The sequence below is a fragment of the Musa acuminata genome, chromosome BXJ1-8, assembly GCF_036884655.1.
Source record: "Musa acuminata AAA Group cultivar baxijiao chromosome BXJ1-8, Cavendish_Baxijiao_AAA, whole genome shotgun sequence".
NCBI lineage: Eukaryota > Viridiplantae > Streptophyta > Magnoliopsida > Zingiberales > Musaceae > Musa > Musa acuminata.
In genome coordinates, this window is record NC_088334.1 from 52109868 (window position 1) to 52135521 (window position 25654).

Sequence of the window (25654 nt, forward strand, 5' to 3'; positions counted from 1 at the left end):
TCTCTCTCTCTCTCTCTCATATTGCACATGCACATAGTGAGGGCAAAGGAGCTAGGGTTTCAAGTTGGTGGCTTTCCAGGAGAGAGAGAGAGAGAGAGAGAGAGGGAGAGTTCTGAGACCATCTCTAGAGATATCGCACCCTATTCCTTCATATATGCCACCTTTTTGTTCTTGAATCTCTCCCAATTCCGTAGCAGGAGAGGAGAACCAGAGAGGAAAGCAAGAATGTTCCCTTCCAAGAAGCCAACTATGAATTCACATGACCGGCCTATGTGCGTCCAAGCTGACTCTGGCCTCGTCCTCACCACCGATCCCAAGCCTCGTCTTCGCTGGACCGTCGAGCTCCATGAACGCTTCGTCGACGCTGTCAACCAGCTCGGCGGCCCCGACAGTACAACCTCCCTTCTCCTCCTCCTCCTCTCTCTGTCTCTCTTTCTCTCTCTCTCTCTCTCATATACACTTCCAACTCTAGCAAATGATTCTTCTTGTTCCTAATTATTGCAGAGGCTACGCCGAAAACCATCATGAGAGTAATGGGCGTGAAAGGTCTCACCCTGTATCACCTCAAGAGCCACCTTCAGGTAGATGATGCATCCCACAAAGGTGTTCTTCGCATGCTTGCAACTGTTTCCTACGCTGATCTGAGGATTTTGCATGTAGAAATTCCGGCTCGGGAAGCAACCACACAAAGAATTCAACGAACACTCACTCAAGGATGGTGAGCAGCTTATCCTCGCTAGTTTCATTGCCTTGGGCGTCTTCCCTGAGTGTTTATGTCTCTGATGGCAGCTACTGCACTGGAGCTTCAAAGGAACGCAGTCTCTTCATCTCGAATGATGGGTCGAAACATGAACGAGTGAGTTCTACATGATCTCTCCGTATCAATTCCTATGCAGATGACATGTATAGTTGCTGAGATTGTTGGTGGATTTGGAATCATGATAGCACGAGTGCTGCGCACGGAACCGAAGCCATCAGGATGCAGATGGAAGTCCAGAGGAGGCTGCACGAGCAATTAGATGTAATCGAACATGCCCTCTTGGATTAACACAGTTGATTCGATCTTGCACTCTAACGCATGCTTTTGTGTTTCTAGGTTCAAAGACACCTGCAGATCAGGATCGAAGCCCAAGGAAAGTACATGCAAAGCATCTTGGAGAAGGCGTATCAAACACTGGCCGCCGACGGCATGACCTCGGGAGATCATCATCATCATCATCAAGGGCTTGCCGACATGGCTGCCATGAAAGATTTGGATCCTTCCATGTGCTTCCCTTCTCCCCATGATCTGCAAGCACTATACGGCGGAGATCAGCTGGAGATGCATCAACAGATGAACGCATCTGTTGATGGGTTCTTACTGGCTAACGACAACACATGTCTGGACAAGATCAGCAGGCCTCACCCCTTCACCTCCGACGAGAAGCACCCGTTCGTTTGGGACGACGACCTCGATGTGCAGAAACTGGGATCAGCGGCAGCGTGCATCGGACCGCAAGAAGAGGCATCCAACAAGACTCACCGGCTCGGGACTGCACCGTCGGCGATCGACATGGACACCGTGGTAGATGTCTTCGCGGCCAAGCCGATGATGCTCTCGGCAGACAGCGCAGGTGAGAAGAAGCACGAGGGATCCACAAAGCTGGAGCCGCCATCACCACTGAGGGCTCCTCTACCCCTGGAAGGTATCAATCCAACCCTAATCGGTGGCAGCTTCGCCCAAGCAAGAAACTTGTCTTATGGGTGAAGGAAGCCATGCCATCCCTGGAATCAAGGTAGTACTTTTTGAGGTACTGTTCATGCAAGCACTAAAACTAGGTAAGAACCTTAGGATTTTGTGATCAAGTGTTCCAGAATAATGCCACGACAAGTACTCCACATAAAACCTGCCAAGACATTTATGCTCTTGCTCTTATTTGTTCTTATGATTATATATCTTGTTGCTTAGTTTACCGATTAGATCTTTGCATTCTCATGCATGCATGCATGCATCGAGCAACCACTTGGGAGTTCATTGCACATTTCTTTTCGTGTTATGATTTGTAGCGACAGCAATCCTGCAAACTACATGAATTGCTAGTGTTTGAAGTTTAGAGTGGCAGTAGGAAGCACTGTGGCCCCTCCAACATCAAAAGCAGCGATCTCCTACCTCAACAGCAACTACTACCAAAAGATGCGAAGCTTCCCTTCTTCTTCTTGATGGTACTTGTCATCCCCCCTCCCCCCACTCTGTGTCTCTGTGAGTGTGTGTGGGGGAGCAGAATCCGATGTGCTTTGATCTCCATGCCTTGAGCACTCATATGGCGCCCTCATTCAGCAAAGCAGTCATCAGAGAAGCTTCCTCGAGAGCCGCACTGGGCTCTTTAACCTTTATCCCTTGCTTCTCTCAGCTTTCTCTTTGGGGGTGGAGAGCTTTCTCCTGCCTTCATTTCCCTGCGACCAATAAAGGCAGGTCACCACCTTCCCTCCTCTTTTCGACAGGACTCTCAAAAGAACTGGTTTTTCACCATCGGAGATTCCAATTTTCTCACCATCTTTCGGATGAAATGGAGTTACGAGCAGGCTTGTCGCCGTGCATGAATGGAGAAGATGAGAAGATGACTCTTGGTATCTTCCCTCCCATGTTGTTCCCATGACAGACGAAAGGAAAAGGATGAAGTGGAAAGTGATAAGTGCAAGCTCTGCTTCTCACGCAATGCCCTACCAAACCAGGACTCACTCAATCATGCATATGGAACATACATACATTCTGTGACACGTAGGTAGCTCGGTGACACGTCCCCCACAACACGCCGCTGATAGGGATGATGATTTGTCATCGACGCATTAGCCCGTTCGATCATTAGAAATCTATTTTAGCGATTACACATTAATCTAATGATAAGCCATGCTAAAACTTGTTTTTATTTTCCCTCCTCAATCACCTTATTCATGATTAGAAATTAGACATTAAATACACCATAATTTATCCAAAATTATTTCACCTATACCCTAAAACACCAAATTAGCACTCTCAAATTGGTTTGGTGTTTTGATCATTATTAGATTTGGGAGCTTAATTAAATGGACTTGACTTCAAGTGAAAATAAAGCACATTTGGGAGTTGTCGATGGGCTAATTGGGTTGGGCAATCCATCGAACACCACGCGGGACTGTAGAAAGCTAGCTGCGCCTCCCCACCATCGCCACCGCCGCCTGCTCCACCCGCCCTCTCCTTCTCCCCCGTCAGCCTTTCCTTCTTTTCTTGGATGTCTTCCGTCAATCCCGCCGCCGCCTCCAGGCGGGGCTGCGGGTGATTCGCGCCCCTTCCGCGGGATTCCTTCGATCATTCTGCCGTCCTCCAGCCTAAAAAGCTTATATTTTTCAGGCGGGAGAACGTCGCCGCGGCTTCGGTAGAGAAGCTCGAGTTCGCTGACGCGGATGAAACCGCCCCGCTTCCCCCAAGTCTGTCACCTGGCCTTGCCCGTACCGGAAGGGGCATGGTCCACCCGCCCGGTCGAACCCCCAGCGCGCGCGAGGAGAACCGGCATCTCCGACGGAGAGCGGTTCTTGGTGCTCCAAGGCCGGGCCTGGAAACATCTGATCGGACGATGAACCAGCCTAGGATGGGACGCGAGGAAGCCGTGAGGAATACGGTGGAGGTACTGTCTCGTGGCGGCCCGGTAGTGAGAGGGGCCCTGGGAGGGGGAGGGGTGGAAGAGCAATGATGCGGGGAAGAGGAAGAGGTGGGAGAATTAGGGGACGAGGAATGAGGAAGCTGACGGTGGACGTTGGCATTTATCCTGGGGACAATGCAGACGGAGAGAGGCTAGAGAAGAAGAGGCTTGGGGAAGAGAAGAAGATGGAGTTGGCCGAAGCACTGGAATGCTCTGCCTTCTCCATTGAAGGATGCCTATTTGGATGCTCTGCATTGTAACCATATGGTTTGTTCTTGATGTGGCTACCCTTTTTGTACTCTGCAAACTGTCTTATCTGTTGTCTTGCCTGATCTTGATCTTTTTGTTTATGCAGAATGAATATGAACCGGAATACGCAGTCGGTTTTTGATAATCCAGAGTCCAGACATCGATGAGAAGCCTCCGATGTCCCTTCTTGAAGCACCGGAAAAGTCTAAGCGATTCTTGATGGCATATGAAGGGATACAGAGCCAAGAAGAGTTGGAGGTGATTCATAGTTGTGCTACAATTAATTCATGATTATTCTTATTTTGCATCCTAGTCTTTTGATCATAAGTTGTTGACCTTCTTACATCAATGATAAGTAGCAGTGATGGTCCTCAACCGAAAAAGGTCATTCCCTAGAATGTAGTAACGAGCTGAAATTAATCCATGTGAATATCTGTAGGTTACTGAGACATATGGCCTCATTCTTGCATTTGTACATTCTTGATGGCATATGAAGGAATACAGAGCCAAGAAGAGTTGGAAGTGATTCATAGTTGTGCTACAATTAGTTCATGATTATTCTTATTTTGCATCCTGGTCTCTTGATCATAAGTTGTTGACCTTCTTACATCAATGATAAGTAGCAGTTGATGGTCCTCAACCGAAAAAGGTCATTCCCCAGACTGTAGTAATGAGCTGAAATTGATGGTCCTAAGTTATAACCGATAATGCTGGTTCTACCCAACCAGATATTGAGTAGGATTTAAGCTTTAGTTTATCTAACTCCAACCTCTATCTTCTTGGTGAGATGTTTTGATAAAGTTTGACAAATAACTCCAATTTTAATGTATGGTACTTCTTAGCGTCTATGCATAACCTGTTACTTGTGTGTATGTAGATATGACTTGAAATCTGACTGAATTAAGGTAGTTAGTTATGCTCAAGTGTCAGAGAAGGGCTTGCTTATCTTTTATTAACCGTGTTAAACACTAAGCTCTATATCCCAACAGTAGTTGTGTTGTGATGTCCATCAACCGAAGTATCCCAATGTATCTCCAGATAATGAGTGCTAATTTCTGTAAAAAAAATGAAGGATGGAGTCAGAATCTAGTGTATCAGAAGAAATGGGTGAACTGAAGTGACATAGGGTCATGGTTGCTGACTGAGATCACACAGACAAGCATCCTCAAAGAAGCGTCTGTCATGAATTGGTGAATTTTTGCCATAATTTTTTTGAGTAGCTAACTTGAATCAAGAACCCTGAGCAAATCTGTAAGGTTGGGAATGAACGCATAAATTTGTGATTTTTTGAAATTATTGGTGAAAAAGGTTTTCTAAAGTCAACTTCACGTAGTTGACAGAAAAGAGCTTATGGATATGTACTGTGGACCTGATAGAGTTGCTGCTAAGCAACAAAATCAAGAGTTGGAAAGGGTGGCGTAAACTCTTCCAGAGGATATACCTTCTTATGTTAAGAGGTTTACAGACCAAGCTCTCCAGCCTCTGCAAGTTGTCTTCCTGTTCATGTCTTTATGTTTTAATCCAGATGTACCCATAAAGTCTATGTTTCAACAGAATATGCACAGTTAATGCAAATATTTGCTTTGGATGTTTGTTTGATTGTACTGCATCTTATTGCATTCTATTTAAGTTCTTATTTCTCAAGTACAAATATTTCCGGAAAAAAGATGTTTTTCCTTGTTTTTCCTTTTCTGCTTCTTTTCTGGGTTGCAGTGTTGCAGTGTTGCTGCTCAAGTCTGCTGCATGAAGCTGATAGATTTATGGCTGTTTGTGCTTTTGGGAATCGTACTGCAACTCGAAAGGGTCATGATAACTTTATAAAAGGGATTGTTGTTCAGTTCTATGGCATATTGTTGGCTGTGATTTCTTTTCCGGAATTCTGATACTGTTGCTGAAATCTGCTGTGCCAAGCTATGGGTCTTTATTTAATTTTATCACAGCTATGGGTCTTTGAAGTTTTTCACCTCTTCTGTGTCATCTTCTGTATATCAAGTTATTTTCTTTTCTGCTTAAAATTTCTGCTGCAATTAATCATGTGCAGAACAAATATTGCATGTCTGAGGCCTTTTTTCAATAGTTAAAGCTGCTGACTTCAATATTTTTACTGTTTACTGTTATCTTGATTATAAATCTTAACTTCCTGCTTGCTTATCAAACCTAAGCATCTTGCTGGTTCCGAATTGAAACTCCAGCATGATGCTTAGATGTTCTCTCTTCATTTGGATTTCGATTGCGAATTTATTTGGTATGCAAAGCATGTTTGATCTTGATTTCCTGGTCTTTTTTCAATAGAGCAACACAGGCTGGGGTTTCAACGAGAAATGCTAGTTCACAGACAAGCTTGTTTGGGAGGTTTCTTGGGAGGTTTCATGGCACTATAATTAGCAACTGGCCGACATGCTTTGGTAGAAGCTGAGAATTGTGATCTCGCATCAGTATGCATGGTAAAGATCTGATGTACCATGTAATCGTGCACTGTTTTCTTTCAATATTTCAAATTTATTTTTTTCTTTTCTTTTCCTAACTAGCTACTACTGTCTTCAGATTGAATGTGCTGTTTATTCAATTGAAGTTGACCAGAAAATCGGCATACAATCGCTCGCTTTTGTTGGTGGCATTATGCTGATCCAATATTTTTGTCTGAACAGGAATTCATGCAATCACTCGAACATTGATGAACGAGCTGCATGAATCAGTTGGTATCCGTTACTTTCTCATGAGCAACTTGACGAGCCAGACATCTCCGGTCCGCCCCCATATGTGATGCTTGACGACGATATGGGCTTTCTTATTTGCAATCATCATCGTCGATGGGCTCTTCGTTAACAGGAGCGCGACAGGCGGTGAAGATTTGCATCCTGTATCCATGTTTCTTGTTCACTGACACAACAAGCATGTAATAGATGTGGAGATCACTAGGAAAACAAGTATGCCAATTAGAACAGGCAGTCCACTCATTGAACATATTAGAATCTTTCTTGATATGTAGTAGTAGTAGTGGTGCTTGCATTTAGACATATTTGATTAAAGACATTTATTCACCTTTTCTTTTTTCCTTTATTTTTTGGACGAATTTTCAGTACATTTTGAAAATTTTCATCGAACGCTCTTGCCTTCAAAAATTTTGAAACAATGCTCCCGAGTGTGTGAAAAAATCATTTTGCTCATTATTTTATCGGACCCATCGCTCTTCACCTATAGTTCTTGTGCGAGGGTTGGTTGTTTTTCTACACTTGCACTCTTACGTGAGGGTTGATTTGGACGATGACGAAGGTTGTGGTCGACGGGCTAAACTAAGGAGAGGGGGTAATTGATGGAGTGGTAGAATGGTTATGTTGAAAAAAAAAATATTTTGTCAAAAAAAATTAAAATTAGGAATTTGCATTATTTTTTTTAAATATTTGTTATTAATATTTGTTTTATATTTATTTTTTTATTTTATTTAAATATTCGACATAAAATTAGTATAAGATTTATATTCACGTTGGGGGTGTAGCTCATATGGTAGAGCGCTCACTTTGCATGCGAGAGGCACGGGTTCGATTCCCCGCACCTCCATATTTTTCGTTTTTTTTTGAGACCTTCAAATAAGTTCATCTCACTTAATCCCATTAATTAATAGATCCCAAATCAAACAATATTTTCTTTCCTTTTTTAATTTTTATATTAATTCATCTATCTCTAAAATCCAACAACATTTTTCTTTCCTTCTCCCTACTTGAATAACATAATAAGTCTCTTAATATATATATATATATATATATATATATATATATATATATATATATATATATATATAAAAGAAACTTTTACTTCTTGAAATGGTCTTTACCCATATATTATTCCTTAAAAAGAACCATCCTATCAATTTTAATATTGAGCAGTATTACATATATATATATATATATGTATAATATTATAATTAACATGTTATCACCATAATAACAAACAAGGATATTTAAAATAATATTAATGTGTCTAGAAAATAGTATTAATGCCAAGAAGGGTTTCAAAACCTCCCTGCTTTAATTGGTAACAAATGCAGCTTACCAACAACATATTTCCAATATAAGAACATATATTATATAATATATAGCTATCTATATATTTTATGTATGCTAAAATTAAATTTATATAAAAATGAAAAATACACAAAATTAATATTTATTTTTTAAATTTTATTTATTTATTTATTTATTTATTTATTTATTTATTTATTTATACCTCTATACAATGGCCCATCTCTCTCTCTCTCTCTCTCCTTTTCCTTTTTTGGAGCACCTTTTTATCACTCAGAGCCTCAGCCTCTCTCAGCGAATAGGCTTTGCCTTTCCCCCCCCAACCCCCACTCCCCACCCCCCACTCCCCCCCCCCCCTCCTTCCCTTCCCACGGGCTCTTCTTCTCCTTCTTCTTCCTGGTAAACCCTGTGGGGGGAAGGAGGAATCTTTCCACACGCCATGGAGTCCATATTCTCAGGTCAGTCCCCATCTTTCCCTCCCTCCTCTTCTACTCACAATGCTGTTGATCTCCCCTGCTCGTTCCTCCATTTCCTTTCCTTTTTTTATGCGCGCCTTCTTCTTCCCACGCCTCCCCCAAACCCGCACGCCAAGACTCTCGTTTCTCCATTCACATTGGCCCCGCCAGTTTCTCTGTGCCTCCAGAGACTGTACATTTATATTTTCCTCTCGTCTTTTCCCCTGTTCTGTCTACATCGAGGATAGATTATTGGCAGCGCTGTTCTTTTAGATTTCAGCAAGTAAAGGTGACATCTAGGTTAGGACTTTTGAATATTTCTATTAGTTTGGTGTTCTTTACTCTTTGGTATTGCCTCTTGGATGCTTATGCGGTTGTGTCCAGGGGGAAGGAGGATCGACACTTCATAGATTGAGTGTAAGGTTTCCGTGATTATTCTGGTGAGACATGCATGATCGAGCACCTTGATTTGTCGTAATGCTGCTGTTTATAGGGAGTTTTTAACTGATGCATAGATGTCTTGACCATTTTGAAGCATAAAAGTTTGATCTTTTTTGTCAAATAAGCCTGGCGACTTTGATCTACTATGTTTTTTTCTTTGAAAAGTTTGGATATGTGAATGAGGAAATACATTGTTGAAGGTAGGACTGAGACCTGCCAAAAGGTTTCCCATGCAAAAGTATAATTAGGTCCATTTATATATTTTTAATATATAAATTTTTTAATATAGCTAGAAAATGATGCCTTGCATGTTGCATTATTTGATCCTGCCCTCTTTTCTTAATATTAATTTACAATGCCTAATTTCCTGTTTTTTTTTTTTTGCCATAATTTTTTGCCCTGCGACCTGTTCGGTCAGGGTTCCAACCATGGAAATACATCTCCTGCTTACATTGACCTTCCTAAACCTCACATTGGTGGGAGAGCCTCATGCACTGGGTTTTTTCTTGGAATAAATGTGGTATAGTGTTGTAGGTTAGGTTTTCTAGAACAAAACTCTGCAGACAACGACATCAACACTAAGCTACAAAGTGGTGCAAACTAAAGTTAATTTGAGATATAAGTGCTAAGTGTTCATGAGGCCAACTTAAAAGCATATAACGTGATAAAACAAGTTTGACACTTATGATGGTGACTTAGAACTTACGAAAGATGGATGTCACTTCTGTCTATATATATGTTCTACATTTGCTGAAAAATCTGAACCAGGCTAGTTTTGGATAGCAATCAAATTTGCCCAAAGTATTGGGCTTTTGTTCCTATTGCTTCTATGGTATGTGAGTCCAGACGGACAAAATTAGCTTTATTGAACCTTGCAAATAAGTCTTGGCACAAAAGTTTCTGTGAGTCAATGTGCAAATTTATTGAATCCACAATTTTGCAGTCGGAAGAGCTGGTGCTCCACCGAAACTATAAATCATCATCAAACCAGTTCACAAGAAGTGAATGCCATAACTAAACTACAAATGCTTTCTAGGAATTACATGTAGTTTCAAATGTCTTCCCTGGAACTTTCAACCAAATTTTGAAGTCAATGTGCAGTGTAGAATTTGCACAGTGCCTTTTTTAATATAAATCTTTCAGTGCCTCGGAGAAATGGCATCATTTAGTGATAGAAAGCAGTTCTCTTACCTTAAGTATTAATAATTAGTTTATTAATTCTTTACTATTGACATAAATATAATGTTTGTAGTTCTTGGAAACTTTGTTGCTTTATATATATATATATATATATATATATATGTTTTGCAAACTACAAGCATTGACTTAGCTATGTAGTTGCAGAAAGTTACTTCTTTTTGTGACAAATGTATATCCATCTGACACCATGTTCCTGATGAGCCATTGCTATATTTTTTGGTCTACATGTTCTCTAAATTGTTTGTTGAAATGTGTATTACTTTCCCAGTTCTTATGATCAAGTTAGAAGTTAGAACTAAGCTGCAGTTGTATGTCAGAAAACCAGACTCAGCATCTCTTCGTAAGACTAGCTTAAATTCACCTTTTGTCCTAAATCATTGGACCAAATTTTCATTATTTGCAAAAAATTAGAAACGTGCCATCAAATACCTTTTGCTTCATTTCAGAGGAAATAGCATATGCACCTTTCAAATTAGCATATTAGTCTTCACAAGCTTCTTGTGTAATCCTCCATAATGCTTCATAGCACTCCTTCAAGGCTATATATTAGGTGGAACTGAAAGTGCTTGACAAATATATGCATATGCACTTGCAACTCTATAAGGTCACTAGTTGTTATCAAATATAATGTCATCAGTTTTATTAATTATCAGTCAAATTTAACAGGTTTTGTCTTGTCATTGTTCTGCTCTGCTAGATGATTCAACACATCAGATACAAGATCCCAAAAGTTGCATGCCTGCATATTTTCTTGTGATCATCTTTATTGCTGAGTTGTTTTTTAATTTTACAGAACTAAGACATCACAAGAACTGACAATCCTTTCATTTCTAGGTTTCGTTATAGATCCAACAAAATGCAGCCACTTAAGTTTGGAGGAGAAGAGAGAGCTAGTTCATGAGATATCACGCTGGGCGGACAATGCACCTGAAATTCTTCAATCCTGGAGTCGCCGAGAGCTCCTCCAACTAATCTGTGCTGAAATGGGAAAAGAAAGGAAGTACACTGGAGTAACTAAGCCCAAAATGATTGAACATCTGCTTAGGCTAGTTTCTCAAAATAAAGGAAAAACCAATGAAGACAAAGCAGGCCTTTTATCAGCCTCACCAAAAAGCCCAACTGGAATAAAAAAGAAAAGGAAGAAAGAAAACCCATTGCAGAATTCCACAGATTTAACTCATGAAACACTGAAAACCAAGGAAGAACATGTTGATGCCTTGATCTGCCAAAATCCAGCTTGTCGAGCCACATTGAGTTTAGATGTGGGTTACTGCAAGCGTTGCTCTTGCTGCATCTGTCACCGCTATGATGACAACAAGGACCCTAGCCTGTGGTTGGTTTGCAATTCAGATCCCCCTTATTGTGGCAATTCATGTGGCATGTCATGCCATCTGAAATGTGCTCTTAAGCATGAAAAAGCTGGCATTTTGAAGACTGGGTGTTCAGCAAAATTAGATGCCAGCTTCTATTGTGTTTGCTGTGGGAAAGTGAATTGGCTGATTGGGTAATCAACTTTGGATGACACCACAAACTTATTAAAGAGAATTTTTAACTGCACATCTTGTACATTAATCTTGCATTCCAGATAGCAATAGATGAATACTGTACTGAAAAAAAGGAACATATTCAAAAAAAGATTATCAAGATTATCTATTGTACTACATTAGAAGGAAGATAAGGTGGAGTGTTTTATTGGAATAATTGAAAATAAACTACAAAAGCTTGGCCTAACAGCCACGTGAACTTATTGCTGACTGACAATTATGGGTTATATTGGTGTATTGAATTTGAAGAAACATTAATTATGTCATGGCCCCTGTTATTGATATATTGCTTTGTGAGGTTTGCTGTCTAATGTCAATGTTTCTAACTAATTTTTCTGCTCAATTATGACAATTTATTTTGACTTTAATTTATATATGTATTATGCCAAAATCACTGTTATGCAACCAATGGTTTCTACAGAACATTTAATGGATCGAATCATAAATCAATTTGGCATTGTATATTTCCTATTCAAAGTGATTTATTATTCTTGCACACGTTGTAGATGATAGCATCACTTCATCGATTCTGCTTTCTGATGCAACTCAATATTCATTCAGACATGTAGGTTATTAAAGGGATCTTAGGTTAGTAACCGGTTCCCTTATTATTCTTTTACTTCTTGTGAATTAAAATTTTTGTGGGACTTCCTTTTTTCCTTGAGGACAAATAAATTTCCATATTTGATTTTTCATATTTGATTAGTTGAGGAATTTGATCAGTATCATATAAAAACACTCTAGTACAGTTTGTGTTAACCATAAATTAAAACCTTATTAGTACATGAGGAATGTGCACACTGGAGTTTATTTGGTTAAGACATTGTTCATACCTTGTCTAGTTTTGTTATATTTTGTTTGATATTTTGAGGTGTTCTATTATTGTGATTTCTTTTGTGGACATACTGTTTGTTATAATTGTTATTGTTGTAGCATTCCTTTCTACTTTGTTGGAAGTTGTATATGTCATTCAGAATCCCGATTCAATTATGCAAAAATTGATAGGAAACTTTTTGCACCATTCATGCAGAAGCTGGCGGAAACAGATGCTAATTGCAAAGGAAGCTCGGAGAGTCGATGTCCTGTGTGAGCGTTTATCCCTAAGTTACAAAATGCTCAAATGGACTGAATGCTATAAAGAGCTACAAAATATTGTCAATGCAGCTGTAAGGATACTCAAGAAAGAAGTTGGACCTCTCGACAAGGTCTCCACAGTGATGGCAAGAGGCATTGTCAACCGGCTTAATTGTGGTGCAGAAGTTCAGAAACTATGTGTTACTGCACTGGAAGTTGTAGACTCCCTACTATCCACTTCGTCAGACAACTTGTCTGGCATGAGCATGAAGAACTCAGGTGAGATCCCTTTTTCTTTTCTGTTATATTTGATTATGAATATGTTGTTGGTTCCTATGGATATGAACAGATCATTTTGAGACTGTCACTGGATCAGGTGGTGTAGGTTCCCAGATTTTCCACATTGACTTTGAAGATACTTCTCCATTCTCTGTTGTTGTTTCTCTTCACTCCAGAGATGATATGTTTGAAGAAAACATTATAGGCTGCAGTCTTTGGTATCGTAAGTCTGATGACATCAGCTATCCAGAAGAACCAAATTGCCTTGTACTGAGGCCAGATACTAAGATTATGATATCGGGTCTTAGCCCCTCAACTGAATATCATTTTAGGGTTTCTCCTTTCAGCAGCACCAAGGAACTTGGTAAGTGGGATGCCAAATGTGTGACAGAGAGCCTAAATGGCAACAGTGGTCAATGCTCCACTCGGAACTCCGATAGCACTTATATTAATGAAGATTTTCTCTCAGTTCCAAAGAAGGAACAGGACTTGGGTGAGCTGCCGGTCATTATTCAATCAGACTCGCAGAAGGGTTCAACAAACTCGAGCGAGAACAACCAGGCACCAGAGCTCCCTAAGTTCAGCCGTGCCAACCACCATAAAGTTTTACCATCTGAGGATGCTAGTGACAACAACGAAAGTCATTTACCACCACCATCTAATCCTGTCCCTTTTATCTGCTCCAAGCCTGTGCTCCTCGAACCTTGCAAGCCTGATATTAATAATACGCCAGATTCCGCCAACAAGAAAGAATCAGCAGAGAGACAGTACGAATACTGTGTTAAGGTGATCAGATGGTTGGAATGTGAGGGGCACATGGAAAAGGAGTTCCGAGTGAAGTTCCTTACCTGGTTCAGTTTGAAAGCAACAGCACAAGAAAGAAGGGTTGTAAATGCTTTCATAGATGTTCTGATCGACGAACCTGCTAGTCTGGTTGCTCAGCTGATGGATACTTTCATGGATGGCATATCTAACAAGGAGAAACCAATGTTACACAAAGGATTCTGCACCAGGATGTGGCATTAGCCATTAGCTAATCCAAGTAACCATGCTGGCCTCTTTTTGTACCAGATGCACAACTTCAGCCTGGTCCTGCATTGCTTTTCAGAAGTAATTAACTATGGTAGAATTGGGATCTTGTAAGAGGGAGAAGCTTTCTCTTCTAATTTGTTAGGTTCTTCAGGATACCTTGTTTAATCTAATATTGCCACTAATTATTATGTTTCCGCGTTAGGAACTAGAATTTAGAAGATGCAATGCCATGTTGACATTTGTCCATGCAACTCAATTTCTTCCAGCACATTGAATTCCACCTAGTTCAGCTTATGGCATTTTTCTACTGTGGCAAATCATGCTTGATTTTGTTCAGTTGCAGACCACTTTGCACCTTCTAAGCATCAATGGTTCTGAACTTATGTGTAATGTCAAGTCTATGAAGAAAGTTTAGAGCCTGCTTTCATGCAATCACACATTCAAAGTTTAGGATTGGCATTGTGTTCTGATGTGCTCATAGCTTTGACTTCTGGGAGAATGAAAGATAAACTGAAGATGTAGCCACAGGATGATTATGATCTATTAAGCCTCATATCAGCACAGGTACAACTTGTTTGCTGAATTATGTATCATCATTGTTTACTTTTCCAGTTCCTTTGTTTTCATCATCAATTTGGAAGCTACAGAAGAACAGCTGAAGGCAAGAGAACTTTTGGAGCCATTTATTTATGTGGTGATCCTGGTCATACACATGGCATGCCTTGGAATGCATACACCAAGAGCATCTATTTGTCATACTTGGCTGAAACCTTAGATGATTGATGTGGTAGAGATGATGCAAAAAGACACACCACCACCAGTTAAAAGTGCACTCTTAAGCTCAGCCTCTTCTAATCTTCAACCCTCCATCATGTTGGGTAATGGTTCTTGGGTAGATTGAATACCTTGTGCTCAAGTCCAAATAAAATTGACATTTTTTTTTTCTTGTGTGAACCACACTGTAAACTTTTTTAATTAGATGGTATTATGAAGTTGTTCCAAATTTAGGCGATAAAAAAATATTTTATTTTAAATTAATTTGATTAATTAGGCTACAATGGAATCGATCGAGTTAATCATAGGTGTGACTTCATATTTCATATTGACTAATTAATTTGATTCCTTCAAGTGATGCTTAATAAGCACAACCATCATAGTTTCTCCATCGGATTCATATGCGTTTCCATCATTTGGATGCTTGTGTTTTGCGCTCTATTAGTCTAACTATTTCGAGTGATGCTTAAGTCACTATCATCATACAGTTCTTGGATGTTTTCGTCTTCTTTCCTTTCCCTACTTGCTAATTCCACGAACGTGATAATCACACTACTAATCGATCAGCGCATTGACAATGACGACGTTGTCATCGACTTCACGCTATCCAATTTGTCCTCCCACACGAGTGATGAGAGAGGTATTTATGTTTGTCGCACCCAACGCTCATCGAGAACGAAAGAAGAGACTACGGTATTTTCTACCCTATAGTGTACCTATCTTGTGATTGGAGGATGTGATTAGCCCACAAATGGGTCCCATTAGAAAAAAAAAGAACAACTAAATAAACGTGTTTCTTATGACAAAAAAAATCCTACCCAATAATGTTTAAGTCATGATGTAGTAGATAAAATTGCTACCAACTTTTTTTATTGGTTCATTAGAGAAAAAGCTCTTACCCTACTTCTTAGAAAAACTCTTTAAGGGAAAGAGTCGATTCGGCTCCAACTTGGCTATAACTTCTTGCATTACCCCTTGATCTCCTTCAATCCAATATCCTCTATAATAGAACAAGAAGATTAGTCAAGATTGACAAGATTATACTCCTCGGTCTAGAGGTTGAAGTTTAGTCAAGATTAGTCAAGATTGTCTCTAGAACTAGAAGATTAGTCAAGTTTGCACATGCATGTGCTCTAATCAACTTTCCTTCTCTGCTTTAATATTTCCTTTTGAGTCTCTTATGTCTAGCATATCTAAGGCCTTCCGCAAGATTGTTGTAACTTGATCTTCCATCTCCTGGTTTATGACAAAGGAGATTGAAGGCTTATGACAAAGGATTAAGTTCCTAGTGTAGGAAGCTATTCTCGTTATATTTTTGTAGTTTAGTTATGGCATTAACTTCATTGTCTAGTATCGCAAGAACACCCATTGACATCAAGGGTATCAAAAGATCTCATTTTATGTTCTCTATTGACGTAATTATCTTTTTCCGAGCCAACCCTAAATATTGTTCTCCTTCCATTAGAGGGCTGTTACGGATACTTATGATCTTTTCATCCTTTAAAAGCTTAAGAGGACTGGCATAATGCAAAGATGCAACACATCTTAAGGAGTCTCTCATGCTTTCAAACTTGAGTGTGATGGCTCTTTTGATCCTGCTTTTGGCCTAGCAAGTGGTTCTCATGCTTAGTTGCCTCCCCTTTAGAAGCTGAGGCATTTGCGTTGTTGAAAGACATCAAGAAAGCTTGCTCATACAACATGCATTCCGTTGAAGTATGAACATATGCCTCTCAACTAGTCAACTACGTAAACTCTAACCATAAGAGTTCATGAAGCCTTAAAACTCTAATTTTGAATTGGAGGGGTGCTGATCGCTCAGGCGGGAAAAACGGATTTGACTCATCGTGGGGCGATCGGGGAGCAACGCCCCGTGCTTCGGGCAGGATTGACCCTGTTGGTCGGGCAATCGGGGCTTGTCGAGAGTGATCTGGAGCGTCCCGGGCAGGAGCTAAAATCGCGAGTTGAACGACTATGCTTGGGCTCAGGTCTCGGTGCCGGTGGGTGGCCTGTCGAGAGCGATCTGGAGCGTCTCGGGCAAGAGATGGAATCGCGAGCCGAACAACTGTGCTCGGGCTCATGTCTCGGTGCCAACGGGTCGCCTATCGAGAGTGATCTGGAGTGACCTGGGTAGGGATTAGACCTGTGGACCAAGCGACAGACCTCGGGCTCAGGTTTGGTGTCGGCGAGTCGCAAGTCGAGGATCGATCTAGAGCAACCCGGGCACAGATTAGACCTGTGGGCTGAGCGACAGAACTTGAGCTCAAGTATGGTGTCGACGAGTCGCAAGTCGGGGATCGATCTGGAGCGACTCGAGCATGGATTAGACATGTGGGCTGAACGACAAACCTTGGGCTCAGGTATGGTGCCGGCGAGTCACAAGTCAGGGGCGATCTGGAGCGACTCGGGTAGGATTGGATCGAGGGATGGATCCCGGGCTCAGGTATGGTGCCGGCGAGTCACAAGTCGGGGGCGATCTGGAGCGACTCGGGCAGAAGCAGGGCCGACAAGTCGCAAGTTAAGGATTGACATGGAGCGACTCAGGCAGAAGCTTGGGCCGGCGAGTCGCAAGTCAGGGATCGACATGGAGCGACTCGGGCAGAAGCTAGGCCGACGAGTCGCAAGTCAGGGATTGACATGGAGCGACTCGGGCAAAAGCTGGGCCGGCGAGTCGCAAGTCGAGGATCAACATGGAGCGACTCGGGCAAGAGTTGGGCCGACAAGTCGTAAGTCGGGGATCAACATGGAGTGACTCGGGCAGAAGCTGGGTCGACGAGTCATAAGTCAGGGATGCTCCATCCTCGGCCTCTTATTGTCCTCGCGCCTCCTCGCCATTAGGGCTTCAACAGCGATGTACTGATTGGCGCGCTGGAGCATCTCGGGGATGGTCGTGAGTGGCTTCTTGATGAGTGACCAAAAGAGCCTCGAGGGCCTCAATTCCCTCATGAATGCCTGTATGGTTACAGAAGGGTGAGCGTCCGAGAATCCCTAGATTTTCACGACGAATTGGGAGAGCAATTTGCCCTCGTGTTGAGATAATGCCAATAGGGTGACGATGGAAGGCTTAGGTCACACACTGGCGATGAAGTTTTGCTCGAACTCCTTTGCGAGCTGGTCGAAGGATGAGATTGAGAGCGGGTGTCGTCGGCTAAACCATGTTCGTACCGGTCCTTTGAAGGTGGTCGGGAACGCTCGACACATCAGGGCGTCCGAGGTGCCATAGAGGGTCATCTAAGCCCGAAACGCCACGACATGCTCCGCGGGGTCAGAGCCACCGTCATACCTCTCCAATGTCGGCAGCTTGAAGTGAAGGAGTACATGCTTGTCCTGTATTTCTTGAGTAAAAGGGGAGTCGCCCGAGCCGCCTTCGTTCGACTCGCTCCGCGAATTCTGGAACTCGCGCTGGAACTCGTTCAGGTGTTGGTTGACCCGGGATAGCTGGATCCTAAACAAGTCATCCGATGAGTCGGACGATATGGTGCCAGGCTCGGAGCGGGGCAGTGTGATTCGGCAGGGTGCGGGTATGCTCTACTTGGGCGGACCTCTTGGGTCCGTCGTTTGGTCTCGGACTTCTCCCGTCCCGACCTGCTCCCTGCTCGGTCTTTGTCGGGTCGGGTCGGTCAGGGGAGCTGCTAGCCACACGACCTGGGGAATGAGTGGGATGAGCGTCTGCATCATCCCTGCCATTGCCTTGGTCAGGCCGATGAACGCCTTGGGCGACACGGTCGAGGGTCTCGTGGTAAGTCCGGGGGGGTGATAACCCCGAGTTGTTGAACAGGCGCCAGTAGCAATCTGGCGTCGAGGCCGAGATCCCCCCATCTCGAAGGACAGGGAGGGGCTGATCTTGGGGCCCAATAGAAGGGTGACCGGCCGGTGGTTCTCCATCGAGGAGAGCTCCCGCGGGATGCTCCTACGACATGCCCTCCTTCTAACGCCAAAATGTTGGTGAACAAATGTGTTATAGTTGGGGAGTCAGCACGGTTAGGTCCACGGGCCGATGTCGGGAGCTTTCTACGAGGTGATTCAGATGATGAGGTACCCGAGTTCTCGGGAAGGAGTGCTGGTTGGCGTTGGTCGGGATCGGGGTTGATTAGCGACTCCTTGGTGCCGAACGAGTCGCGCTCCCGTGTTGAGTCCCTCACCGTCGATGAGTGGTAGCCCTCCTGCAAAATGGCCTTCGCCGGGTGGTACTCGGCCATGGCCCCTCCGATGAGCAAGCTAGTAACTAGAGGAATTGCTCTTTTCATTCTCCCATCTTCTCTCTCTTCCCTGACCGGAGGCCAGCCAGGGGTTTTATACTATGGTGTGAAGGCTGATGGTGCATCAGACGACACCGTCCCGAGCCCTCGGGACTGGACGTGTGGCGCAGGGCTCTGACTTGGCGTGCTGTGTCGGCTGTGATGTGTTCAGGCTACCAAAATGTACCGTATCACTAGGATCTTAAATATTCACTTACATAGGTATGACACTATTCAATTACATCTTATAAAATCTTATAAATCGGTCCATAAGTTTAATCGATTAAATCTCTCATATGTAAAATTTATATTATTAGTTATTATTTTTTAATAAATTTATATTATTTTTTATGCTTACACTATAAGCCTATTAAAAATATAGTGATCGATATAAATAGATTCAAAACTCGATAATATACAAAGATAGAATTTCAAATCTTTATTTTGAGAAATAAATAAAGATAATAAAAAATACTTTATTTTGAGAAATTCTAAGTTAGTATCCCTTTTTTTAAAAAAAAAATTTTCCCTAAAAGATTATATTGCTCTCTTGGTATCTACCTCATTGGCCACTGCTTCTATCATGCATTATCACTCTTGCGTTTACTCATTTTTGCTCTCGTAGTTAGTGATAATAACGATAAGATAGGAATGATACGATACGAAGGCCCTACGATAATATATAAGGGCGATGAGGGTGGGGGGTAACAAGGCAAAAGCCAACATGTGTATTTATAAATAAAATAAAAAAATTATATTTTGAAAAAATAAAACACTAATTCAGAAATAAAAAAAGGCATCTATCTCTTGAGAAAAGTTCAAAAAAGAAAAAAGAGAGAATTTTTCGTCCAAGTTTCTTCAAATAGAAATATTTATAAGTTGTATAGAAGAACATTTTTTTTATGTATTGAAAACATGTCTTCTGCTCCGTGAGATAGATGCCTAATATTTATCGTGGGAAAAAAGAAATAGAGAGAAAATAAATTATTTACAACAGCTTCAAAAATAAGACGAAAAGTCGATCGACGGCTCCGCGCCTCCATCACGCGACCTCCGACGGAGGCGGCAGGTTGAGATCCAATTCGAAGCGAATCCTCCCCGTCGGGGTGCCAGGGCAATCCGCCACCGACGACGAGTCCGAGTCGCTCTCCACCCCGCCACACACCGGCGCTCTTAAATCTCTTAACCCCGGTAGCCCAACCGGACGAGTCGCCGCCGCCGCCGCCGCCTTGGAGGCGGCGATCGGGTCGAAGAACACCAGAGGGCGCGCCGCCGCGGGAAGGTAGTGCGCGAAGGGGAACCGGGCGGGCGGGTGCCTGAACTCGAGATCCAGGGCGGCGGGTTTCCTCGATGGGGTGGACGACTCGACGGTGCTGACGCTGGGGCTGGAGCACGCGGCAGCACCGGCGCCGTGGACCGCTGCAATGGTGACGGCGGCTGGGGCGGCGGGAGCGGAACCGAGGGGGTCGAGCGGGCAGGGGAAGTTGGTCTTGGCCTTAGGGCCGCGGAACCGGCGCGCCGCGGTGTCGTAGGCGCGGGCGGCCTCCTCGGCGGTGTCGAAGGTGCCGAGCCAGACGCGGCACTTCTTGGCCGGGTCGCGGATCTCCGCCGCGTACCGTCCCCAAGGCCGCTGCCGGACGCCCCGGTACCGAGCCCCCTTCCATTCTCCTCCGCCGCCGCCGCCGCCGCAACCGTCGCGGCCGTTGGCAGCCTTCACCCTCGGCGCCATCGTAAGAGCTACTTCTCCTTCTCCTCCTGATCAAGAGAGGTAGGCGGTTGGGTTGGGTTTGAGGCAAGAGAGGGGCGGGCGGAGGAGCATATAAAGAGGGGTGGAGGAGAGAGGAAGGGAGGCGAGGAAGGAGCGGTGGGAGCGGACAAGGATGGGCGCGGTCCACGGGCAGGCGGTTTGACCGCCCTCGGCCGCCGCCCTCGCTCCCCATATCAAGCGTTTGATAAACGCGCTCCACCCTTCCCCCCCCACCTCTCCGCCACTGGATTTCTACGCCCCCACAAAACCGGTGCGGTCTTGCTTTAAGCGGAGTGCACATAACAGAACGGCGTCAGCTTATCTTAACGTTGATCACGTGGCACGCGGCAGGACGGCGGGGCTCGGGACGGAACGCCTGCGTAACTGCCGTCAAGTGGGGGCTGGGCGACGGCGGTCAGGGCGTGAGCGTGGGTCCCCCCTGGTGGTGGCCCGCGCAGGTCGGTGTTCTCTGCCGTGCTGATCGGATCTGCAACGGGCAGTGCCGACCTCTACTTGGTTCGCTATTCGCGTTTCCATGGAAAATAGACCGCCTTGGTTTCATTGGTGGGAGCGATGGAGGAAGAAAAGGGCTGTCGGAGACTTACTTCTTCCGCAAGCATGTGTTCACACTTGCTCCCATGCGATCATCACTGTCCATTTCCTGTCATAGATGATGGTGGGTGATGCTCCCAGCCCAGGTAGATGTCATCTTCTCCATCTCAAAACTTTCTTCTTGCCTCGATTGTCTTGGTTTCGGGGAACAAATCAATGTGAATCATGAATCAGTCATGGATGTCGACCTCGTATCACATCATCGATGCAGATGCAGACGCAGATGCAAATGCAAAACACGCGTATTGGATTCACAAGAAATTTCTTGTCGATGAATTATTATTATGTATCCTCGTTGGTGGTATGAGGATACATAATATGTATCAAAACATAAAAAGGTCATATTTTTTTCTGTGAATATATGTGATATTATATGATGTATAAATTGTTGTGCATAAACGCGTCGATATGTCCGAGTGGTTAAGGAGACAGACTTGAAATCTGTTGGGCTTCGCCCGCGCAGGTTCGAACCCTGCTGTCGACGGTCTATTTTTATCTTTTTTTCCTTTTTTATTTTTTTTGAAAAAAGGGATTATCGAAGGATTTATAATATTTTAGCATGTTTTATATTTTATTTAACGCCTTTAAGGAAAACAATTATCCAATAATTTATGCAGTTTCGAGAGGTCTTCGGACAACTCATGCGTGCCAACTCCCAAGGAGAGAAGGAAGAACAAAGCATCTCTCTTTCTCTCATGCGTGCCAACCCCCGAGGAGAGAAGGAAGAACAAATCATCTCTCTCTCTCTCTTCGGACAACTCATGCGTGCATTTATACCAACCGGATCGTGAGACTCCCAATCGCGCACGCCGTTGAAGTTGACCGAGAATCCCGTTTCCCGTCCTGCCTTGCCAGATCCCGTCCGATGGCGACGTCGGCGGCGGCCGAGGCGGCGAGGTGGGTCGAGGAGTCCACCCGCGACGCCCTTCGGTTCCAGCTGGAGACCCTCCGCTCGATCCTCGAGAGCAACGCCGGCACCGCCTACCTCCGCCTTCACCTCCGCGACCGCCTCCCTGATCCCGCCCGAGTCGACCCCGCCCTTGTGGCCACCGCCTTCCGCCGCCTCGTCCCTCTCTCTTCCTACGACGACTACGCGGATCTGATCGAGAGGATCGCCGACGGCGCCGAGCCGCCCGCCGCCCTCTCCCTCGATCCCCTCATCTGCTTCTTCAATAGGTCTCTCGCCTCCTCTCTCTCTCTCTCTCTCCACTCCTTGAATACAAAGATTAGAGCTGCGGTTTGATCCTTCCTTGGTCTACTTCCAGTTCAGGAACGAGCACCATGAAGCCAAAGCTAATACCTTTCTTCGATTCCGTACACGCCAAGTCTGCTTCCAGTCTTGCTCACCAAGCCAGCTCGGCCTTCCTTCACAGGTGTTCTTGTCGATCCTCGAAACCATGCTGCTCTTATCTCATCTACTTGACTTCCTTCTCTTGCTTAGGTTATTCCCTCGAAGATCTTCTAGCAGTAAGATTCTGTGGTTCTTGTACGCCGGAAATGTCACCACGACCAGAGCTGGATTCAAGGTAATGGCAGCTTCTGCATACCCTTTCCACAGCAACTCCACCACGACGACGCCTTCACCTTTGCTCTCGATGTGCATTAGCCCCCGCGAGGTCATCACAGGGTCCGACGCCCAACAACAGATGTACTGCCACCTCCTCTGCGGCCTCAGGCACTCTGCCTCCATCGACTGCATTCGATCCCCTTACGCAGCTGGCCTGATCAGGGCGATGCGCATGTTGGAGTCCAAGTGGATGCAGCTCTGCGACGACATCGAATCCGGCTTGGTCAGCTCAGAGATCACCGAGCTTGCCATGAGAAGGGCGGTCGAAGAGCTGCTCGGTGGGCCGCGGCCAGACTTGGCCGCGAGGATTCGGGGAGCCAGCAGCAGAAAGAATTGGAATGGGATTCTTCCCCTTTTGTGGCCGGAACTGCGTTACATCGCTTGTGTTAGCACCGGCAGCATGGAGCAGTACTATCCCACCCTGAAGCACTACGCCGGCGAGGGCGTGCCATTGCTGGGCGGCGACTACTTCGCTTCGGAGTGCCCCATTGGCATCAACATGGACAGGACGCGCCCGCCGGAGCTGACGAGCTTTGTGATTCTTCCCGGTGCAGCCTACTTCGAGTTCCTTCCCTTTGACTTGGGAGCTTCATCTGCTGCAAAAGAGACAGTAGACATTTCCGGTGTAGAGGTCGGGAAATTGTACGAGGTGGTGGTGACAACTTACCGAGGGCTGTACCGCTACCGCCTGAACGATGTTGTCAAGGTCGTCGGGTTCCATAACTCCTCCCCGAGAGTGGAGTTCATCACCAGAGCACCAAAACAAGCTTCAGAGGACTTCACCGAAAGAGATTTGATGTCTGCAATGGCCAGTTTCGAGCTTATGGTTGGGGAGAGGGATGGAGAACAGTTGGTGGAGTTTGCTGGTTACCTGGATCCCAACTCGGACCAGAAGCATCTGATCATCTTCATCGAATTGAGCAAAGATTGCACCCTTCTACAGAGAGAGAGAATGGAGGAGTCCATCACGCATTTGAGGAGATGTTGTCAGTCCCTCGAAGGTTGCCTGGGGAGTGTTTACAAGGCGAAGAGGGCCGAGGGAGATCTTGCAGCTCTGGAGATATCGGTAGTGAAACCAGGTAGCTTCGAAGGACTAGCAAGAGCAGCCGTAGAGGGTGGAGCACCTGCGAATCAGTATAAACCTGCGAAGATCATCAGAAACAGCAACTTTGTTGATTTGCTGAAAGCAAATGTTGTAATAAGTAGTAGTAATGGCGAGTTGAGAACCTTACCAGTGTAAGATTGGCCGTCATCGATCTTAAATGCTCCTCTCCAAGTATCTGTTGAAGCTTGAAAGCATTGTGAAGCAGTGTAATAAACATGGTGTTGTGCATCAACAGATTTAACGAGGCATTGTGCTGTTGCATGTTATGTATATATGCTTTTGAATGAGGTGGAGAACACAAAAAGTTACAGATGCTGTGAAAGGTGAAAAGTCTGTAATCATACTCATACAAAAGAATGCTTTGGGCATACAGGCACAAAAGAATGCTTTGAACAACTCAATGAACACAACTGCGATAGATAGATTAACGAAAGAGTTAACACTCAAATTCATAATCTTTTCCAGGCTCAACAAATCATCACAAGAGGACGACGTGCAAAGCATTTCATTTGTGCAACTTAAATCTAATGCAAGAAATCAAAAACATTGATCTCTATTCAGACAATTTAGCATGCCAAAATTCAATCTTCATCGGACTAGTCAATAACAACTGGTATGCACTAATCAAACCAGTATCATAAACTACCGGTGTAATAAGAACAGGCCGAAGCAATTCTAACTAGTAATTAACCACTACCGGTAACCACCATAGAACTGATACAAGAAATGATGTGACTTAGACAAGCAGAATCAATCATCTTCATGTAATTCGATGTAAAAAATAGTAGCATAAAATTCTTTAATGGAAGAAAAAAAAATGCCTGTATAGCCTATAGGAAATAACGACTTCCTCAAGCACCAGCCGAAAGAAGTCATCTAGCAAATAGCTTAAAGGATGAAAGAGCTTGGTGGAAATTTGATGTATTAAAGAAGCTACGAAAAAGATTGGTGGAAAATTACTGGCAACAACAGAAGGCTCCGGCAAGAGTGGCTTACAATTAGCAAGTAGAAAAGTTTGATAGCTTTGATAGGATAAATATGTTGCTGTTTCTCATGCAAAGAAATCTTGATATATACATAGAATGGAGAAAGGCCACAATAAATCCTTATAAAAAGCAAAATAGACTAAGAAAAGCACTGCTAGGAAAATGTCTATCACTCGCTGCACAATTCAGGAAACAGACGTCTAGGCAACATGTCCTTCGAGTACACAAGAAAAACCAAGAATAACTTCAAATCTGAAGACTGAGAGACCAAACCCTGGGATCCAAGATTTCAATTTTAGAAGGTATATATTTTAGGACATTCACTCAGGAATCTCGATCTTCACCTCATATGAGGACAGTGAATATTGCACTAGTAACCAGAAAGCAAGTTTTTAGTGTTCCTGAAAACCAAGAGCAAACTTAACATTTCTAGAAATTAACAGTATAGTTGTAAAACTTTTCAAGCTTTTGCAAGTGATTCTGCAAAATAGAAAGAAAAATGAGCTCACAGGGCAAAAAAAACGCTATTTGTGTTACTATCTCCACACAGATATGAAACTGCTGGATGCCAATTTTGAAATGGTAACGTTTGCATCTCAGTCAGTTGATGCAATAAAAATCAACAAAAGACCTGTTAAAATCAAGCAAATGTGATGCCAATCAAATTTCTAAAGTCATA

General features: G+C 43.8%; 4 protein-coding genes, 1 non-coding gene and 1 pseudogene across 8 annotated transcripts; 5 read left to right on the top strand and 1 right to left on the bottom strand.

Moving 5' to 3' along the window:
* Positions 1 to 42: 42 nt before the first annotated feature.
* LOC103995594 (myb family transcription factor IPN2) lies at positions 43 to 1959 on the top strand. The gene is made up of 6 exons (XM_009416214.3): positions 43 to 391; positions 505 to 581; positions 661 to 718; positions 790 to 856; positions 946 to 1021; positions 1097 to 1959. The coding sequence occupies exons 1-6, from the start codon at positions 226 to 228 to the stop codon at positions 1745 to 1747; spliced, it is 1095 nt and encodes a 364-aa protein (XP_009414489.2). The 5' UTR covers positions 43 to 225; the 3' UTR covers positions 1748 to 1959.
* Positions 1960 to 3296: 1337 nt separating this feature from the next.
* LOC135680442 (uncharacterized) lies at positions 3297 to 6186 on the top strand (annotated as a pseudogene).
* Positions 6187 to 8263: 2077 nt separating this feature from the next.
* LOC135581520 (VIN3-like protein 2) lies at positions 8264 to 14217 on the top strand. 3 transcript variants are annotated; one of them, XM_065081104.1, is made up of 5 exons: positions 8264 to 8382; positions 10855 to 11524; positions 12595 to 12650; positions 12729 to 12917; positions 13015 to 14217. In XM_065081104.1, the coding sequence occupies exons 1-5, from the start codon at positions 8364 to 8366 to the stop codon at positions 13941 to 13943; spliced, it is 1863 nt and encodes a 620-aa protein (XP_064937176.1). In that variant the 5' UTR covers positions 8264 to 8363; the 3' UTR covers positions 13944 to 14217. The 3 variants fall into 3 exon arrangements, with proteins under 3 accessions (XP_064937176.1, XP_064937175.1, XP_064937177.1); XM_065081103.1 differs by having other exon boundaries at positions 12595 to 12917; XM_065081105.1 differs by lacking the exon at positions 8264 to 8382 and adding an exon at positions 8698 to 8819 and having other exon boundaries at positions 12595 to 12917.
* Positions 14218 to 19927: 5710 nt separating this feature from the next.
* Positions 19928 to 20937, bottom strand: LOC135589246 (ethylene-responsive transcription factor 11-like). Its single transcript, XM_065081526.1, has one exon. It carries the CDS (start codon positions 20685 to 20687, stop codon positions 20001 to 20003), a length of 687 nt encoding a protein of 228 aa, XP_064937598.1. The 5' UTR covers positions 20688 to 20937; the 3' UTR covers positions 19928 to 20000.
* A 782-nt stretch (positions 20938 to 21719) lies between these two features.
* TRNAS-UGA (transfer RNA serine (anticodon UGA)) lies at positions 21720 to 21801 on the top strand. Its single transcript has one exon. It is a non-coding gene; the product is annotated as a tRNA-Ser (tRNA).
* A 143-nt stretch (positions 21802 to 21944) lies between these two features.
* LOC135588795 (probable indole-3-acetic acid-amido synthetase GH3.6) lies at positions 21945 to 24261 on the top strand. Of its 2 annotated transcripts, none has more exons than XM_065081111.1 (3): positions 21945 to 22493; positions 22583 to 22843; positions 22924 to 24261. In XM_065081111.1, the coding sequence occupies exons 1-3, from the start codon at positions 22183 to 22185 to the stop codon at positions 24122 to 24124; spliced, it is 1773 nt and encodes a 590-aa protein (XP_064937183.1). In that variant the 5' UTR covers positions 21945 to 22182; the 3' UTR covers positions 24125 to 24261. The 2 variants fall into 2 exon arrangements, with proteins under 2 accessions (XP_064937183.1, XP_064937182.1); XM_065081110.1 differs by having other exon boundaries at positions 21948 to 22493; positions 22583 to 22690; positions 22759 to 24261.
* Positions 24262 to 25654: the final 1393 nt, after the last annotated feature.

What these genes read in the sequence shown, in the direction of transcription:
- LOC103995594 (XM_009416214.3), top strand. Translation starts at nt 226, where the DNA reads ATGTTCCCTTCCAAGAAGCCAACTATGAATTCACATGACCGGCCTATG. An exon ending in CCAGCTCGGCGGCCCCGACA is followed by an intron (nt 392 to 504) that starts GTACAACCTCCC and finishes TAATTATTGCAG; the next exon opens with AGGCTACGCCGAAAACCATC. An exon ending in CGAACACTCACTCAAGGATG is followed by an intron (nt 719 to 789) that starts GTGAGCAGCTTA and finishes CTCTGATGGCAG; the next exon opens with CTACTGCACTGGAGCTTCAA.
- LOC135581520 (XM_065081103.1), top strand. An exon ending in AAAGTGAATTGGCTGATTGG is followed by an intron (nt 11,525 to 12,594) that starts GTAATCAACTTT and finishes CCATTCATGCAG; the next exon opens with AAGCTGGCGGAAACAGATGC. An exon ending in CATGAGCATGAAGAACTCAG is followed by an intron (nt 12,918 to 13,014) that starts GTGAGATCCCTT and finishes TCACTGGATCAG; the next exon opens with GTGGTGTAGGTTCCCAGATT.
- LOC135589246 (XM_065081526.1), bottom strand. Translation starts at nt 20,687, where the DNA reads ATGGCGCCGAGGGTGAAGGCTGCCAACGGCCGCGACGGTTGCGGCGGC.
- LOC135588795 (XM_065081110.1), top strand. Translation starts at nt 22,183, where the DNA reads ATGGCGACGTCGGCGGCGGCCGAGGCGGCGAGGTGGGTCGAGGAGTCC. An exon ending in CTCATCTGCTTCTTCAATAG is followed by an intron (nt 22,494 to 22,582) that starts GTCTCTCGCCTC and finishes GTCTACTTCCAG; the next exon opens with TTCAGGAACGAGCACCATGA. An exon ending in AGCTCGGCCTTCCTTCACAG is followed by an intron (nt 22,691 to 22,758) that starts GTGTTCTTGTCG and finishes TCTCTTGCTTAG; the next exon opens with GTTATTCCCTCGAAGATCTT.